The 19,726-nt window shown below is 44.1% G+C and overlaps 1 protein-coding gene across 1 annotated transcript in view; it reads left to right on the top strand.

Annotated features, from left to right (window-relative positions):
- SYT9 (synaptotagmin 9) overlaps nt 1–16,098 on the top strand; it is a 170,467-nt gene extending 154,369 nt beyond the window's left edge. The window contains exon 7 of the mRNA XM_012744206.2: nt 12,578–16,098. Within this exon, the coding sequence (XP_012599660.2) occupies nt 12,578–12,586 (9 nt within the window). The 3' untranslated portion in view covers nt 12,587–16,098. The remainder of the gene's footprint in view (nt 1–12,577) is intronic.
- Nucleotides 16,099–19,726: the final 3,628 nt, after the last annotated feature.

The following is a 19,726-nucleotide window of genomic DNA, read 5'->3' as shown; positions in this document are numbered from 1 at the left end:
GCGAGTCTGGGGACAGCATTTCCCTCACAGCTCTGGAGCAAGGGCCAGCAAGGCGTGTCCTGAAGCAGAGAGGATACAGGTTTGGCCAGGACATGAGCGAGGAGAGGCGAAGACGCAGGAGAGGAGAACAGAAGGGAGTCGGAGCCAGGCACGCAGGGCAGCCCTAAGGCTCTGATCTCAGCAGTGCCAGGGAAGGGGCTTTAAGCCCTGTCTCCTTCAGCCGCTCCCCTCTGAGGTCTCACCTGGTGTGGCAGGCCAGAGGCTCCCCTCAGCCGAGGGAGCTCAGCTTGCCCACAAGGACAACACGCCAGCCCCTAACTAAGCCAAGATGAGCTTCCCCCTTCCAGCCGTTGCTGGTCCTAGGTCACTTTTCTCCCCTTTCCTTATGCCTACCCTGACTGCCAGCCCAGATGAGAGTCCAAGCTCTCAGGCCTCCAGCTCCAAGAATCGCCCTTCGTTTAATGCTCAATACCCCATCTGACCCCCACACCTATCTAGCCCTAAGTTGATTTCTCCTTCCCACAGGGCTCTGCAATTGCTTGAATGTTCATTTATGCGTCTCACAATTCTGATGGTTGCTTGCCTGCCTTTTCTACTCCCAACTGCACTCCAGGCTTCTCTGTGGCCGTCTTGAGAAGTCTCAGAGCTGCTGCTTCCAGCCACCACCCTCTCCCTGCCCTGTCCTACCATCCTACCCCAAGCGTGCACACAGCCCCTTTCCTGCATTCCCCAAAGTATGCTCATGTCAGACTGTAGCATTTCATGAAGAAGGGTCCCTAAAGGTGAAGAATAACATGAGTGAATTATAAGGCAATGCAGATAACTGAAACTGAAAATTCTACAGCCAGGGAAAGAAACATCTGCCTATCATCCTAATTGCCCCTGCCAATAGGAACTTGCCTACAGGGTGCACATTTTACATTGTCATGCAGAATAACACAGCCTCTCATGCTAAGATAGGACCTGGGTGTTACCTTTGATAACCTAAGGTAGCCCCTAAAAGAGCTTCTCCTCCAGGGCCTTGGCAAACTGTGACTTTTTCACCAGGGTGCCCAGCTGCGGGGAGGCATGAAGCTCTAGTCAGTTTGAAGTCAGCTTTCTCTGCACTTGTCAAGTGGTGAGTTTGCCTAGAGGGGGCTCCTGTTTCTACTTCGCACAAAGGCTCAATTTTAATAGCATAGCTGAGAGATAAATTTCATGGCCTGCCATTTGCTATATTTTTCAGAGGAAAGCAGATAAACAGATTAGAGAAAATTAATTGTGCTGATAGGGTTTATTTATTTATTTTTTTGACATTGTGAGCATCTTTGGGATTAAAAGCTAGTTGTTGGAATAGTGCCAAAAATGTTAATATTATTAAAAACTTATATCAATAACAGCCTCCAAACCTTTGGAAGGAAAAGAAAGTTTCTTATCTCATACCCTCTTTTCAAACAAACACACTTAAGGGTCTTTTTATTCCTCTCTCTATCTCTCTTTCTGTTACTCTGAATGTATTATGTCTATTAAAAAAATCTTTCTCAGAAAAAGGTACGCTGGAAGACATTAAATTCCCTAAAATTATTACATATTTAATTGACTTTTCAAAATTAAGCTCTGTTCAACCTAGTAGATGTGTTTATTCTATACAACTGCATCCCAATGTTTAAGCTACTTCTGAGACCTTTTCCCAAATCAAGAAAAGCACATCTATAAATCACACTTGGGAAGGGAAAGGGGGGCATGAAGGTCCAGAGTAGGCAGTGAAAACCCTCTTGTTTCTGCCCGACTGGGTTCCTTGCCTGCTGCACAGGGTGAAGCCAATACACTGAAACAACAGGGTTGCCACAGAGAAAGAGTTTAATACCACGAAGCACTGAGTGAGGAGATAAGAGGAATTTCTCAAATCCGTCTCCCTGAGAATTTGGTGCTAAGGTTTTTAAAGGTAGTTTGGCAGACAAAGGGCTGGGGGATTGGGTCTGCCGATTGGCTGGAGATGAACTCAGAGGATTGAGAAGCAGAAATTGTCCTCCTGCACTGAGACAGTTCCTTAGTAAAGGGTCACAAGACCTGTTGGGTCAGTTCCCAGGCATGGCCACTGATCTGTTTGGTGTCAGCTGGTCTCCCCAAATGCAGAGTCTGGAAGATATCTTAAAGACTAGTCTTAGGTTTTACAATAGCAATGTTATCTATAGAGGCAATTGGGGAAGTCACAAATTTTATGCCAGTCAAAGGTACATGACTCCTAAGCAGCAAGCAATTATAAGAAGGCAAGCAATAAAACAATGGTTAGTTAACTTTTAGCTAGGTCTATAGTTCTGTAGAAATCAGACTTTTACCACAGTTCTTGCCTTATGCCCTTACATTACTTTAATGTAGGTAGGTGGTTTTATTCTATCCCCCGTGATATCACAGTAGGCTGTGAATTCCATAGCTGCTCTCTGTGGCATGTGTAAACTGGACAAGAATGACCCTCCCACAGTTCATGGCTGCTGAAGTGAGCATCACCACCCAGTCAGGTGAGGCTGGTCCCAGCAGGTGCCCAAGAAGGAAATTGTCCCATGCCTGTCAGCTCTTCCTCAGGTAGTCTGCAGAAGTGATTCCAGCAGCCCCTCTGTTGTTTCCCTCTCACTGTAAACCACTCTCCTTAGGAATAACCTAAACTTGACTATGTCTTTCCCCTTCAAAAGCTTCCACGACTGGCCATACTTCTTTCCATGCCCTAAACCAGTTTATTATTTTGTACCTTTTCTCCTGGTGCTTCCTCAGCCTACAATACCTCTCCTCCACTTTCTCTCTAGGTAAATCCTCCATAATCCTCAGGGTTCCATTTAAATGCCCCCTCCACTGTGAAGGCTCCAATGAACCACACTCCATTTAAAAAGAAGTGCTCCTTTAGTACTGTGATTGTGATTCACACTGACCACTTACCGGCTCTAGTTTTGTTTTATAGTTAGTTAGGTACATCTGTCTTCCCTCTTAACTGTGAATGCCCTGAGGTCTAGGATCAAGTTTCCTCACCATGGTGAAAGGGAAGAGTAGGGTCTGTCAGTATTCACTGAATTGATGTAATTAGTTGATTTGGGTTCATTGCTGACCTTTACCACAGATGACTGTAGAGCCATTATTCTGTGGTCCATAGAGAAATTTCTAGTATTTAGTAGTCAACAAGTGGGAAGGGACTGGTCGGTGTGAGAGTGCTTCAAGACACAGTCTGCACACAACTCCTCACGGGGGTGGAAGCACCCGGAGGAGAGCTGCAAGGCGCCCACACATGCAGAGGCTCAGTGCAGTTCCCTCTGGTGTCTCCCTCCTGTCAGACCCATGAGAGCTGACCTTGGAGCCTTGCTCTGCAGACAAAAACTGCCCACTGTCCACAAATCATAACGGTGATACCAAATTCACAGATGAACAGATCTAACATCCATATTATTGTGTGCTAAAGTTTAGGGTCAGTTGGGGTTAGGAGATAGATATATGACTCTTTATTTATGATGTCTTTCGTATTTGTATTTTCGACTCTGTTATTTTTCAGAGCTCCATTTGTCCCTTTTTGTAAATGTTGAATTCACACATTCTGGTTCTGTTCTGTTATGGGAATGGCCACACAGAGTTCTCAAAAGCTGAAGTAAACTGCCCTCTTCCTGTCTTCACTCACCAAGGCGTCTACAGGGCCAGGGTGAATGGGGTCTTTCAAGGCAAGAAGGTGCTTCAGCTTATCGCACATGATCACTCAACTCTGGGCTTTGACTCTCCTGTGTGTTCTTCAATTAATCTCTATGCTCCTTCCAGGTTCCTAGTCTTGAAACAAATCTGACTGTGTTCTTCCCCTTCTTAATCACTTCGGTACCAGTGTCAACTATAGTCGATAGCCACAGATGAACGTGCACAGCGGCTTTAGCCGACAGCCATGATATGACTTTTCTAATTTTTTATTTATCAAAATAAAATTGTGAACATTTAAAAATAACCTAATGAAAACATATATGTATACGTTACCTATTCTGATTTACATTACAAGTAAAGCTGCCTGTTAAGTAAAACAAGCTTTCAGTGCTTTCAGGCTTTCCTCATCACACAAGAGCAAAACGGATTCGTCGTCAACCCACAGCACAAACTATCCTATGGACTGAGTGCCGGCTGTGGGCAAGGTTTCGCAGCCGGTGAGTGCGGTACCGAAGTGGTTAAAGTTCTTCAACAACAGCCCTTTGTCCTGAACAAGATCAAGATCAGATCACCCACCTTGGCGTTCAAGGTCCTCTTGCCCCTGCCTCCATCTCTTCCTTGTTGGGGCCATGCCTAATTGCTGGTGGTTCACACAATGCTTTTCACTCACCCCTATGCCCTTGCCCCTGCTTTGACTTTTTCTCGTGCTGTTCATTCTACCCCTCTTTGCTTGTAGATCCAGCTAATCTTTTAAGCATCTGCTCAGTTGTCATCTTCTTCACGAAGCATTCTGTAGATCCTCTAGTATGAGCTAGATGTTTCTTGTCTGTGCTAACTTCTCCTAGTGCCCTGTGCCTGCCCCTAACATAGCATTTGTTGCTACTTGCTATTACCTGTGTATGTGTCACCCCAGCAAATCCAGCTGCTCCTTGAGGATGGAGCCTCAGTACTATTCATCATTGTATAACAACTACCTGGCAAAATGCCTGGCACAAAGTCAGCATCAAATGACTTCTTGTTGGATAGAATTCCAATTTCTTATATCTTACAACTTGTAAAATGATTACTGATTTCTTAGACAAGCTCTGCATGTCAGTTTTTCAAATCCATAGGCATAGTGGTTCTATTAATACATAAAAGTAACTGAGAGCTAGCTGTGAAAGCCAAAGAAGTTCCATTTTCTTGGGGACTAAATGAGCCCTACCTTCCCTCTGGCACCAAGTGCAAGGCAACACCTGTGAGAGTTAAGACAGTGGCAGTCAAGGTCCCAGTCATCATCTCAGATGGATCTGCCAAGGCCTAAAGCTCAAACAGTTCTCATAAAGGTCTTTGTAAGAGAATTACTTTAGTTTAATGGCAGATTGGGAGATCCATGACAGTTTCCTTCAGAAAGCTCAGGATTCCTGCAAGCCTGGAATTGCTAGGCCGGCTGTCATGCCTTCAGCTTATCTCAGCAGTCTTCCAAGGTGCCTCTTTGCAGTGCATAATTTGCTGCAGTGTGGTGTTCTGTTCAAGTAAGGATTAGTTAAGCTTCCTTTAAAACAATCACTTTGCAGAGGGATATGGAGGATTTCAAGCATTTATTTATTTGTTGAACAAATATTGATTGAATATCTCCTATGGGTATCGAAGGTACATTTATGGGGGAAAAATAGACAAAAATCCTTGCCCTAGTGGAACTTACATACCAGTAGAGACACGGAAAATAGACATTGTAAATGGGCATATTATATTATATTGAAGGTAATAAGTGCTGTGAAAAATAAAATAGAGTAAGTAAGGGGGATACGAAGTGTGATATGCTTTGTTTGTTTTAAGGGGGGTTAATTTTAATAGAAGTAATGGTAGAGCTCACAGAGAATTCAAACATTTGAACAAACACTTGAAAGAGATGAAGGAGCTAGCCATATGGCCATAAGGCTATGCTGAGGGGACAGCCAATGCAAAGGCCTTAAGGAAGTTTGCACAAGGAAGAGTGAGGAAAGTTATGTGGGGTGCAGAGGGGGCCAGAGGGAAAGAGGGAAGTAGGGGATGGGAATAGAAAGAAAAGGGTGGATGGAGCTCAGATTACATAGAACCTGGTAGAGCTTCAAAAGTACTTTGGCTCATTCTCTAAGATGAACAGGGAGCTGCAGCAGAATTTTCAAGGGAGATATTACATGATCCAAGCTTATAATGGATGCCTCTGCTGCTATGTTGACAATAGACTGTATAGGGCAAGGGTGGAAGTGGGACCATCCATTAGGAGTCTGTTGCTCGAATCCAGATGAAAATAAATAGCAGAGGCTTGAACCAGTGTGAAAGCAGGGAAGGTGGTGAGAAGTGGTTACATTCTGGATATATTTTAAAGGAAGATCCAATAGGATTCTCTGTAGGGTATGAGAGTGAGAATAAATGATGATTCCAAGGTTTTGACTCTGAACAACTGGAAGGATGGAGTTGGCCGTGAAGAGATCTCAGGAAGACTGCAGGTAGAACACCTGTGCAAGGCTATCAGGAGTTGGACCTACTAAATTAGAAACAACCATTGGATATCCACAGGGAAACATCAAGTAGCAATTAGATGCAGCAATGTGGAGTTCCAGAGAAAGATCTGGCTGTCCTTGAAAAGATGGTTGCGATGTAAATGAGGAAGAAAAGAGGTCCAAAGACTAATAATAGAGATAGTTAAACATTTAAATGGAAAAAAAGAGAAATTAATAGAGACTGAGAAAGACAAAGTAATTGAAGTAGTAAGAAAACCAAGACAGTGTGGAAAACTAGAAAGCAGAAGAAATTGTTTCCAGAAAGAGGGAATGGATAGAAATGTCAAATAAGATGTAAATTAGATGGGGATTGAGAACTGACATCGGCTTTATCAATGTGCTGGACGTTGGTGACTATACGGTTGAATAGTATTCTCCCAAAATTCATATCTACCCAGAACCTCAGGATTGACCTTATTTGGAAATAAGGTCTTTGCAGATATGTTTAGTTAAGATGAGGTCATATTGGATTATGGTAGGCCATAAATGCAATGACTAGTGTCCTCATAAGAAGGCCATATGAAGACACAGAGGGACACGCATGGAGGACACCATGTGATGATAGAGGCATAAATTAAGTGATGCAGCTATAAGCCAAGGATTCCTGGCAACTACTAGAAGCTAGGAAGAGGTAAGGAAGGATTCCTAGAGGCTTCAGAGGGAGCATGGCCCTGCCAGCACCTTGCTTTCAGACTTCTAGCCTCTAGAACTGTAAGAGAACAAAGTTCTGTTGTTTTAAGTCATCTAGTTTGTTGCTTTGTTATGATAACTCTAACAAACCAATACTTGGTAAAGCACTCATTATCATCTCTGTATCTATTAATACATTTCCTCATCTGTAAAAGGGAAATAAAAGTACTTATCTCAGAGAATTGACCTGAGGACTAAATTAATTAATATATCTAATATTCTTAGAACAGTATATACCAAATGCTGTATAATGTTAACTATAATGATCATAAATCTAATCATTTTGCTTTGAAATTAAAACACTCATTTTTACTCGTTCTTTGCTTAATTCTCAATTAGCTCATTAATTTGACAGATTAAATTTCCCTAAACTTTTAAACACTAATTTCACGTTTAATCAAACTCTTGTACATTTTGAAATAAAGAAAAAAACTTAAATATCTAGCGAACGAAATTTTCCTAAATATTTAAGCACTGTTAAAGTAATTGATTAGCTGAATTTCCTTGAACATTTCAAACTAAATTCATGAATTTAAAATATGATTATATTAAACACTTCAAACATCTAACACAATATATGTTAAACAAAATTGCTCCCGATCACTTAACTCTTATAATGCTAATAAATAAAACCTTATATTAATACATTTAGATTAAATTATCTTAAGCGTTTCGACATCTTAAAAATCAGCTTTATGAACTTAATATAAGGGATTTCTCTAAGCATTTAAACAGTGACTGTACATTTAACTTAACTTTAAGTAAGTTCTCCTAAATATATTTGTTAGAATCATAAATTTAGTAATTTTCTAGTGTGTCATATTGTTAAGCATTTAGCTTAAAAACATAAAGCATAAATAAAGCAGAACTGGGATAATAATGTGCATTGCACTTGAATAAATATAATTTACACAAAAGCGTTGTCACCTCATCGTTAATCATTTGTAGTTTTTATACCTTTCTGGTGTTGTAAAGTTACTTTTCCAATTAATAGGAATAGAATTATCAGTTTAGGTCCTCATTAGCAATTGAGGTTGCAGATGGCCATCCAGAGATTCAAGTCCCACATTGCAGCAGTAGAATAACTGTGCACAGGGCATGGGATGCCTCGAGGGGGAATTTTACCAGAGCTATGAATTGACAAGGCAAGTCCCTTCTTCTGGTTGGCTTCTGCTTGCTGTGCTGTTGGTGGGAGACAATCCCGGGCTTTTTCAATAGAATTTTGTTTCACAATCCAATGCACCACACACGTCCTAGGAATCTTTCAACTTTCACCCTTACGTAATTTTTTCCTTGTAACTTTTTTCCTTCTTATTCCTAATTTGGGTAGATGGAATTATGCACACACACACACACACACACATCACAGTTAAAGCCAGAGCTTCCTGCTGAGACTTCCTTTTACTCTTTTCTTTCTCATCCTTGATTCTATAATCTTCTATTGGCCACCATGAGCTCTTCAAGTGCTAGGTGTCCATCGTTCATCTTTGTGTTCCTGGTGCCCAACACAAATGCCTCGTGTTCAATAAATGTTTGTTGAGAATCAATTAATAAAGATAATGAATATAAATTTGGAGTAACAAATGCCAAATGTCCTCTGTGTAACATCATCAAGTAATTTTTGCTTTGTAGGAATTCTCTAATTTGCCCCCTCATCTGAGAAAGTATGACAGTCCTCTTTGTGCCTTTTCATGGTGCCTTCACCACAGCCCTTGCTTCCCAGTTGTTTCTGACAAGCCCAGCTCAGTAAGTAACAGTCTTCATGCCATACATGCCATTATTTGGCACTTTTCCCCTCAAGGTCGACTTGACAATGAATCTTAGCACACTTTCTACAAAGCCTGGGCTGTTCACAATTCTTTTCTGGGCTGAGGATCCTTTGTAAAGAGGCACTGTAGTGGAGTTAGTGTTCAAAGCACAATAATTTGCCATCCCAGGCATCATACTTATGAGCATACATTTGAATCCATAGAGGCATGGTGGCAGATTCTGGCTCTGCCTTTTACTACCTTTATTATTTGGCCCTTTTCAGACTTGGTTATCTCAATGTAAAAGTGCAATTGTAATATCTGTCACAGAGGGTTGAGGTTAGGAATGAAAGAGATAAGGTATGCAAAACTCTTAGGATAGAACCACTAGCTAGTAGTTATTACCCAAATAGTCTGTTTCATTTTGTAAGCTCCTGCCCCGATCTCCTGACTGGCAGTGTAGTTACATTCATACTGCTGTATTTCTTTAGCATACTTGTTCTTAAAGGGGAGAAGTGAAACAGGGAAAAAAATGGCCTCTTTGGGAAAAAGGAGAAACTAATCAGATTCTGAGCGAGCAGAGCATGATGATTCTTCATATATTTGCAAAGCTGTGCTAAGCAATGAAACAGTCAACAAAATCCTGACATTTTTGTGCTTTTTAAATGAATTTTTAAAACACAAGTTTAACAATATTAAGCATATGTAGGATTGAATCATGTAATAAGAATCACTTCAATTTTTGACAAGCTTCCTGTCCAAAGTCCTTAGATACTTCCTGCAATCAAAACCCATTTTCAAATTCAAAGTGAGGCATTATCTAATGCTCCACTCAGCCTTTTCATGTTCTTTATTTGGGGTCAGTTTTAATGGCCTGTCTCACATCAGCTGTCATTTTTTGTAATCAAAATGTCACTTCACATTACAGTTTTCATTGGGACAGTTCTCATCTTTGGTTTCAATTCAGTTTAATTCAAATCAGATCCCTATGTCTCAGAACAATTGAATTTACTTAAAATCCCCTCTGCTCAGATAGGATTGTAACACTACTTCCTGCCAATGCTACTGAAGTTCCTGGTACCTTCTAAACCCTTGGTACTGCCTGGGAGGCCACTGGCTCTGATGACAAGGACACTATTGCTTCTGCCCACTGAAAAGAGCCTGGTGCCAACCCTAGAACCAGCTAGGCCAGCATTGTGCTCACTAGTCCTTAAACCACCATCACTGTCTCTGGTGTTGATATCTCAGTCCCCACCACCCTTCTCCTACCAAAATCCCATTGGGTTAGCACTATTCCGAATTTTAAAAAAATCTTTCCTCCCATCTTGTTTTGCAAAAATCCTGGCTAAAAAACAATTCATTAGGTTTTAGGAGTTTGGAAAGGTGTCATTTGTTTATTTTGTACTGTTTGGTTGAGGTTTTCCAGTCTCCCCCTGACAAAAGACAGATGAAAGCGGGTTGGGCAACAGCAAAATTCACGCACATCCTTCTCTTGAGACACCTTTTTCAGACCTGGCGTGTATGCCTGACTTTCCCTAGAATGAGTTTGTTTCCAAGAAGCTTCTCTCATAAGACTGCTGGTAGAGATGACCCCACTACTCCATCAGTTGTATCGAAACTCCCCCGTCCCGTCATCTGGTGTTTTGGGTCCCTGTCCACAAGCATTCTGGGATCTTAGTGACACTGCCCAGAAGAGGAAAAGAAAGGATGCTGGGCCTAGACAGGATCAGGGCCTAGAAAACTCACCTGATGAAGGTTAGGGCTTCACCATAAGACGAGGGAGACCAGTAGGCTCCTCTGCAGTATTGCCAGGGCGGAGCTTGGTTCTGGCTAATTGCACACACAGGAAATTCACCAAATGAGCAAAGCCCAGCTACGGAGGTCAGGCTGGAGCTGTGCTATTATTTGGCCATCGGCAGCATGACTTCTGCTAGTGGTATCCTGGGGTGTGGCGGCTGGTAAGAAACTGGCTGGGGTTATAGCCCAGCCCTCTAAGCAGTCTTTAGATAAGCCATAAAAAACAGGTATAGAAGTGGTCCCTAAGGCTGGGAATTTTGGGAGAGCTATACCCAAAGCATTCTATAGGAACTTCTCAAATGGAGAGGTGACACGAAGGACACAATAGAGAACAATGAGGTTGTACATAGAACTGAGAAGACAAACAAGATACACATGTAGGTCTCTAACCAGGGACTCCAGAGAAACGGAAGCCATAAGTGGGATATGGCACTTGCCGCATACCACTGGCTTGGACTAGGGTTCTTAAAGGTAGCTCATTTGGCTAGATTTAAAGTGACTAGAAAACTAAGGCAGATAAAACACTTTTATTACATCACATGTGTAGACTGGGTCTAGAGAAGGAGTTTAGGAATGATGTAATTGCTAAAGCTTGGACTTTGAAATAGAAGTCTGACATTTAAATCCCAGTGCTTAGCTGGGCATGGTGGTTAGTGCCTGTAGTCCCACCTACTTGGGAGGCTGAGACAGGAGGATCGCTTGAGCTCAGGAGTTTGAGGTTGCTGTGAGCTATGATGACATCACTGGACCCTAGCTCCAGCAACAGACTGAGACCCTGTCTCTAAAATCAATCAATCAATCCATCCCAGCTCTGACACTTAGTCACAGTGAGGCTTTGCACAAAGTAATCTCTCTACAACTCTGTATCCTCCAGTGAAGAACCTGCTAGGGTTCTTCTAAGGATGTGTAGAGTTCATATCCTAGTGCCTGGCACACAATAGGCACTCAAAAGTGAAGAATGTGACACATGGCCTACTTGGCTAATACCAGCATAGCTAATTCCAGACCACATTCACTGGGGCACTAAGCCTGTTGACAGTCTTCCTTCCCTGATGAGGAAGAACTCAGGGACTGGCAAACTGGGCCTCCAGGTATGGGTCTCACTGCTGAGAGAGGGGCTGTGGGACCCAGGCCCGCTGGGGGTGGTGGGTTAGAAAGTGGAGCTGTTCAGAGGGTGCTCCAGAGTAGCAGCTGGTCTGCGAAACTCGTATTGGAATCACAGTATTAAGACCAATATCCATTCATGCTTTCTTCCTAGACTCAGAAACGAATACCCCTTTCCTCGGGGATATGTGTGTTGCCCACACACATACACACACGCACACACTTCAAAGCCCAGGGTCATGGCTTGGCTTTCCCTCTGCAGTGCACACACGGCTTTTTTCACTTAAGTTATAACCTCACACATAAACTTTTGATCTCTGAAACACAGTCCATACATTTCAGTGGGAGAATATTCGCCACCCTCTCATCATTTATATGTACATTTTATTATTACTATAGCCATAGAAGTGACTTTGGTCTTCTCTCTATGACTATAGCATTCCTAGCTTTCATCTGTACTGGAAGGTGCCCTGAGTGACATTGAGTTGGATGCTGGGCTGAGTGTGAAATACAGGAGATCCTGCTAGTTTGTCTGGGGCTCCATGGAGACAGCCCCTCCTTCAGAGGCTGGGAACGGGGAGTGATGCCGCACCACTCAGACCTCCTCTCTCCACCCAGCCTTGCTGCCTTCCTCCCTACTCCGCACTCGACTGTCCGGTCCCACCAAATTCTGACAACCCCCAGTGCACCGTGCCCCTTCCTGCCTTTGTGCCTCAGCACAGGCTCTTTCCTCGGCCCCAGATGGCCTTCCCCCTTCTCTCCTGAGGGACTTCTCTTCAGACTCAATGGCCCAGCTCAAGACCCATCCTTCAGAATCCTCCCTATAGACCTCCTCAATCCCCATAAGTCTGTCCCTTGTTTTTGTTCCTATAGCATTTTGTGCACACCTCTGTTTTTCAGCACCTTACATTGTAACTTCTCCCTCCATGTGCTTTTGAAAGCAGGGTGAGTGTCCCACTCACAGTCTTTATGTCCTCAGCATCTAACACAGTGCCTGGTACTTGTCTGGTGCACATTAAAAGTGTATGGATGAAAACCAATCATTCTTTTTGTTTCTTCTTCCTGCAGAAACGATGACCATGGGTCAGAGGAGTGCTTGTGCCAAGGACACAATAGGACAATCATCTCACAAAGATCTTAAGTAACTTTTCCCATCCAGCAACATCCGGACGACTCCAGTGACCAAATGCTCAGCTGTAACCACAGCAATAACTGGCCCTCTTTCCAGACTGGCTTTGGTGAACCTGAATGGTCCAGCCACCTTCTTTAGGTGGCCCAAGGTGATGTGCTGCAGGGGAAGCACGTCTCCCATGGCCAAGGACCAAGACTGGACTGCAGAAGAAACCAAGTGATAGATACGTTGGGAATACCAAGACTACCACAACTCAGTGATTGATATAAGGCCCTTGGTAATGGGGACATAGCACCTGCCTTGGCAATAGTCACTCTGACATGATGTTATTTGCTAGAATGCCCTGGAAGGACAGAATATTTAAAAATATGTCCAGGTGCTAAATAGGCAGCAGATCTCAATTCACACTCGACTACCTTTGAGCTGATGACTGTCTCCAGAAAATAATTTCACCCCCAGAAGTGCTCCAGGTTTGCAAGGAATAGCCCCAAGAGAATAATAAGACAAGTAGGCTGTTCCCCCTGGAAAAAAAATCTAGTGCAAGGAGGGCTAGTTCACAGCAAATTCACTGCCCCCTGTCATGCACATGGCAGAGAGTACCAGGCGATCATGGCCCTCGTTTCTGCTAAAATAAGATTCTGAAGTGTCAGAAACCCTACTGCTATTTTTTAGGTAGCCAGCAGCCACCTCCTTTCAACTGGTGGTGTTATTATGATGCAAATTAATTGTTATCCCTGTTAGAGAGGCATACATCTCAGTGGTCCGAGCATTCTGGAATATCCTTCCCCAGGTGCATTTGTCCAGTGAGGGAACAGCCTCAGGAACAGGTGTAGCATTGGGTGAGATAAGAGCATGGAGAGAACACAGCTGTCCCCTAGGGAAGGCACAGCTTTGGGGCCTTCTTGGCCTGAGGGCCTTCTGGGGTATTTCCATATGCAACAGCCCAGAGTCATAGCCTTGGGCAGCCACAGAGGTTTCCTTCTCACTTCAGACACATATACCACTTTCACAGTACTTGGGGATGGAAATACCTACAAGAGTGAAGGTCAAGGGCTCTCCCCGGGAATCTCATTCATTACTCAGCTTCCTTCCTGACTGCATCTGCCAACCCACTGCCAGCTATGCACCTCATCCTCCTTGCTTCTGCCTCCACGTAAATGAAACCAAAGGCTTCAGCATATCCCGGGAGGTCTAGGGGCTGTTCCCTAGCGGTCCTCTCCCTCCCACTGTGGGTGCAAGTTACCCCATTCACACATTTGCACCACTACTCCAAGATAACATTTCCCTTTTCATACAATCTCTTTGCAGCAGAATCCAGAGTTGGATTGTATTATAGTTTATCTTCCTGGAAAGCTCATTATCTTCATTCCCGTTAACATTTCAGTGTGGAACTGACTGGGTGGAAGCAGGATCATTGCATGCCTTCAGAAAGCTCTTGCTGCCACAGCTGCCTAATACTGCACAAGAATCTCTACCCCGATGTCAGATCTAAGAAGGTTAGAAGCCTTTGATTGTGTGAGGCTGTGTTATTAAACTCAAGTCTCACTTCTCTGATTGGCTTTCAACCACTGGGATTCAAAGGGAATCCAGGGCTCTGCCTAGGTCTGAGGATATGAGATCAAGGTCATCCTTTGCTCAAGGTTCCCCTCACCCATCCCTCCCCATTCCGACATCCCCCATCATACCAGTGTTTAGAACCAAAGCATGAAGGGCTAGTGCCAACAGGATACTTAGCAGAAACATTGTCTCTAGAGCCAGGCAGATAAGCCCAGAAGAATGGTCCCAGAGAAATCAGACTGCCTCCAGTAGATATCAGGCAGCCACCCCAATAAGCTTGGGCATGTCCTTGGCAATGGGAGCCAGGGTTGGAGGTCCTGAGGCAGCTGTGCCTATTGTTACCCACCTCAGGATCCCAGCCCAGAGAGCTGGCAGCCGTGGGAGCCTAATGAGTATGTTGTTGATATGAAAGAGAAGGTGGCTTTGTAGGGGCAAGCGGGCAAAGAGGACTGTCCATGTGGCCGGCAGATGGCTTTGTGTCTGGAAAGCTTTGCCTAGCCAGTACAGCTGTGGCCAGAGGCTGGTTATAAATTTGAACTCCCTCCACCCATTTGCAACTCTGCCTCTGTTCTCTTGCATTCTGTTTGGTTTCCCTTTAGTTTCCTAGTAAATGTTCCTTTTGAAAAACTCCAACCTTGTCTCATTTAACATGGGGGAAGGGGATTCTCCAACATCTTTCCCAGGATAGAGAAGGAAATTAAAGCACCTTAAAAAAAAATTGACATGGCAGTAGAAAGAGAAACACTCTGATCAGATCAAAGGAACAGACCTTGGGAAACACTAGTGCCAAGAGGGAAGGAGAGACCTGGCCTTCCTGCACCCACCTGGCGCTGATCCTCGGCCCCTTCCTCTCACTGCCATTGACTTCAGGGAGACCTGCCCTAGATGCGTGTTGCTGCTGAAGCTCCTTCCCGACCAGCAACTCGGGCACATTCAGCAGGCAGCGTGGTGTCCCGGACGTGACATAACTGGTCATGACAGAAGTCAAGGAGGGAAGGGAAGGGGAGTGGACTCTATAATGTAGCTGCTTTCAAAAGTCTCCAACAACCATGACTCCACATGGTATGATTTAGTTCACAGGTCGTCAGTAGGACTACATTTCACGTGAGGAGAAGAAAGTCCTACTCTCACACTTAAGCCGGGGAGACTGACAAAGCATAGATATGCAAAGCAGCTTGCTATTTTCATGGCCATCCCGTCCTGAGATGGTAGGCATCTATTGCCGCATCCAACGATCTATTGCTGCCTAACAAAGCAACACAAAACAGTGGTTTAAATAGAAATGTATTATCTCTCATGATTATATGGATTGACTGGGCTTAGGTGATCTCTCTCTTGGAGTCTCACAGTTGCTGTCCGATGGCAGCCGGGCTGGCATCATCTGAATGCCTGCCTGGACTGGATGTCCATGACGGCCTCTTCACACACGTCTGGCTCCTCAACTGGGATGACTGGAGCAGCTGGAGAATGGTTGGGCAGCTCTCTGCACATAGTCTCTCCACATGATTAGTTTGGGCTTCCTCACAACATGAAGGTCACAAGAAAAACTTCTTACAAAGCAGCTGGCTTCCCCAAGAGCTAGCATTGTAAGAGGTCCAGGTAGATGCTACAAGATTCTTTTAAATAACTTCCGAAGTAACCCAGTCATTTATTTTTAATTTTTAGGGATGAGGCCTAGCTGTGTTGCCCAGGCTGGCCTTGAACTCCTGGGCTCCAGTGATCCTCCTTCTTCAGCCTCCCAAGTAGCTGGGATTATAGGTGTGCGTCACTGTCCCTGGATACCCAGAGTAATTTCTGCCACAAACTATGAGTCAAGAACAAGTCATAGTCTTGAATCAGCCCAGATCCAAGGGGAATTAATTATGCAAGAATGGAATACCAGAAAGTGTGACTGATCAGGGCTGTCTTTGGGGACTGTGGGGTTGGGATTGGGGGTGGGGAGGCTACTGGGTTACAGGGCTTCCTAGATAGCTGCACTTTAAAAGCACATGCAATCTTTAACATGCACGGAGAATGGGAGAGTAATAAGGGGCAGGGGAGAGAAGGGCTGTCCATTAACAGTTAAACAGAGCATAAGCTAAACAAAAGCAACTGATTATGACTGATACAGCACTTATGAAATTTCAAAATAAGTTTATACAAAGTGATTTAGTGATCTGAGAAAATGAAACAAATATGGATGTCAGTGGTCTGTATGTGGATCCTGAGACTTCTACAGGCCATTTAGCTGCCCCTGGCCACCCACTTCGCTGATGGCCACCTGGGACTATTAAGGGTGTCTAGCCTAGGAGTGCTCAGCCTCTGGTATTGCCACCCAAACTCAAAGCACAGAGGCTGGGTCACTTGTCCCGTACAGTCCGCTTTCACATGCCTATGAGGAGTGTCTTTTGCACATAGGTTGCTGAGTTGGTTGCTGGCACAGGGCACAGCCAGAGGCTGAGTGGTCACCAAGATGCCACTGAGATGGGTTTTCTCTCCAATGGGAACTCTGGATTCTTCCCCCTCCAGTCCTCTCTTGGGACCAGAGGGGAATGACACCCCTCAATACCTTTTGACAATCATCATGGGCACTTCCCTAGCTTTAGACCCAGTGACACCTGCCACAGAGGTGCTGTGTTGGGATCTTCTGAGCCAGGGACAAGCCGCTGGCAGTGTTCAGAGAATTATGCTGTGTCTGTAAGATGCCCTTTCCAGAGTAGAGGCACGCATGAATGGGGCCTGTCCAACAGCACACACTATCCTACTTTCTATCCAACTGCATTCCCAAATGGGCTGACCTCTGTGGAAGATGTAAAATAGAAACCCGAGGAAAAGGAAATAATCAGAAAGAAAAATTGTCCCACCAATTGAGGAAGTATCCCAGGGAAGACCTGCAGGACAACTCCAAGGCGAACAGGAAAAGAGAGGGTTGGCTGCACTCTAGGGGTTGCAGAAGGTGAGCCTGCATCTCGAAGCCCAGGATGGATATGAGGCAGGAAGCAGCTTTGAGCAGTGCCACATGCCTGCCTCTGGCATCCCCGATGGCAGATGTAAAGCTCCCTTTGCTCAGTCTCCCAAGAGAACAGACCAAGCCCTCCCCTCCCCCACAAAGGATGGTGGCAGCAACACAATTCCTTCTTCCACTCAAAAGGCTTAATTGTCACCTGCTGCCTAGGCTCCCTGGGCATATGGGCTGCAGAAGTCAACTAGCTGTATGATCACCTCTGTCACTGCACTCCCTGATGTCTTCCCACTTTCATCCAGGAGCTCTGGGTCTGGGAAGGATTAAGAACTAAGGTAAAGATGGCCCGCAAGACCTCAGAGGATCTGGAGCCAGCCCTGCAGTCTAGAAATCTTGGCTGAGCCTCATGTCATGAGGGTCCCCCAGCTCACCCACTGGCTCGTGCCAAACTTTCACAGCAGCTAGTGATTCTCGTGACACCTCCTCCTGTTAGGAAAGGGAAGGACAGGCCAAAGGGGCTGTGGACCTGGGCCACAGATGCTGTCCTCATAAGTTACTGATACCACCTCACTAAATTACATCTTAAGATAGATTACTCCACGAAAGCTGGAGGAACGTGGCTAATTAAAAAGGTACATTTGTCAATACGAAATGTACTGATGATAATCAATGTTATATCTTATAGTTCACAATACATGGTATTACATTTATCCATTTTCTCTATATTTTTAAAAATTAACTTGTGATTTCAAACAGTAAAGACAGTTTTAAAAAACATTACTTCTTTCTTGGCTCAATGCTAAATTCATTGCAGTTGTTATTCCAATAATTATCCATTGCATCCAAAGTTATTTCAAAATCAGCATTTGACATAGGAATATTGATGGTTTTTCAAAATTATTACAAAAATGTAATGTTTTTGTAATATTTATTTATTATAATGTTTATTGTAAAATTATCACAAAAATGTAATAATTTTGAAAATGTATGTTTTCCCCTCAAGGAATTTTAGAGCTAAATTTAAATTTTTATGTCTAAAAGAAAGCTTTCAAACACTTCTTACCTTAAAAGCACACTAGAAAGTACAAGCACAGGAAGAGGCCAATAAAGAAAAGCATTGCCATAAACTGTACCTTTTGAAAAGAGAAACAAATGCACTCACCCTGCCTGTATGTCCACAACTCAGACTGGAATTCTGCTGAGGGCTCATTGCGCCTTCTGGCTCCAGCAGGGCTGTGGGCTTTCTCAGCCAAGCAGCAAATCTGTATTATGGCCCAACATTATGGCCAGTATTTTCTAATTTTGTTTTCTAGATGGAAAGACTGAATACAAAATGTTTTATTGAGAATAAAATTCAGACAGCCCAATGCCAAGCCCCCCCAGGGGACAGGAGGTGTGTTGGCCACCACATAAAAAAGGAAGAAGAACAGCAATATGATATTTTCTGAATTAGAACTCCCTGGGTTAACAGTATTTCAACCAAAGTAAATGTTTTTCTAAAATATAGACTGGTTTTACCTTGCTCTCCACAAAGTTAGGTGCCACACCATTTTGAACAGCACTGCTGGTTTTGAAAGAATTGTATTTGCTTGCATAAAATTAACAGAAAGACATTTAAACTTTGACTTGCAGTGTTTGCCACACTTGAAATTTACATTGAGGGGGCAGTGACATGTGTGTGAGGTGCAGCTGGTCCTGCCTGACTTGCTGCGGTGGGTCCCTGGGCTCTCGCTGCTGCCGTTAACACCTGCTGGCTGGGGCTTCCGCAGTGACGGCTGGACAGGCGAGACAGTCCTTGCTGTAGCAGCCCGCTTAGCAGCTCAGACAAACCCCCGGGGGCTGCTGGGTCAAGATAATGCCGTTTTGGCAGCAGCTGCCACAGGGTTTTTGTCTCCTGACTCTAAAAGTTGTTCACCCCCTTCCCCTTCCCTCTGGGGTGGGGGGACCCACACACACAAAGCAAAGGAGAATGTAACCACGTCACCAAACAGGATAAGAACAAGGACACTCACTGTGTGTGTATGCACAGAGCAGTGAGGCGAAACGTCACCTAAAACCAGCCCAAATGCAATATCCCTAACATTTTTCAATGTTTTATAGTTCACTGATCTTGAATTTTTAGAAAAAAATAAAGAGGAAATTTCCAAAAAATGTAAACAATGGATTCAAAGGAAATACAAGGGGTATGTCTGTGACTTTAAAGATTCCTATAAAACCCAAAAAGTTTAGTAAATTATTAAAATGCTTATGATGTTGACATTTGGGTAACTGGCTGCATTGTGTCAACTTGCCCAGCCCACGTGAAAATAGCTGTCAGCACTTGCCTTCCTAAGGGACTCAGGGGAACCCACTACCCCTCAGTGGGCCTTGTCTGGCTTGGAGGAGAAGAGCAGGCTCAGGAAACCCCAGCGTAGTCCTCAAGTCTTCTCATGTCTGCCTGGGGAGAGCAGGTCCTTGCAGAGGAAAGTGTTTATGTTAATATAAACAAGGAGAGATTAACCCACCTACCTTCAACTCATGACCTTCTTGGACTCCAGGGTTCAAGACAAAATCACTAGTTTGGAAAAGGTAGATCTCAGGCTTGAAG

The sequence above is a fragment of the Microcebus murinus genome, chromosome 4 (assembly GCF_040939455.1).
Source record: "Microcebus murinus isolate Inina chromosome 4, M.murinus_Inina_mat1.0, whole genome shotgun sequence".
Taxonomy (NCBI): Eukaryota; Metazoa; Chordata; class Mammalia; order Primates; family Cheirogaleidae; genus Microcebus; species Microcebus murinus.
This window is presented reverse-complemented; position numbering and strand designations above follow the sequence as displayed.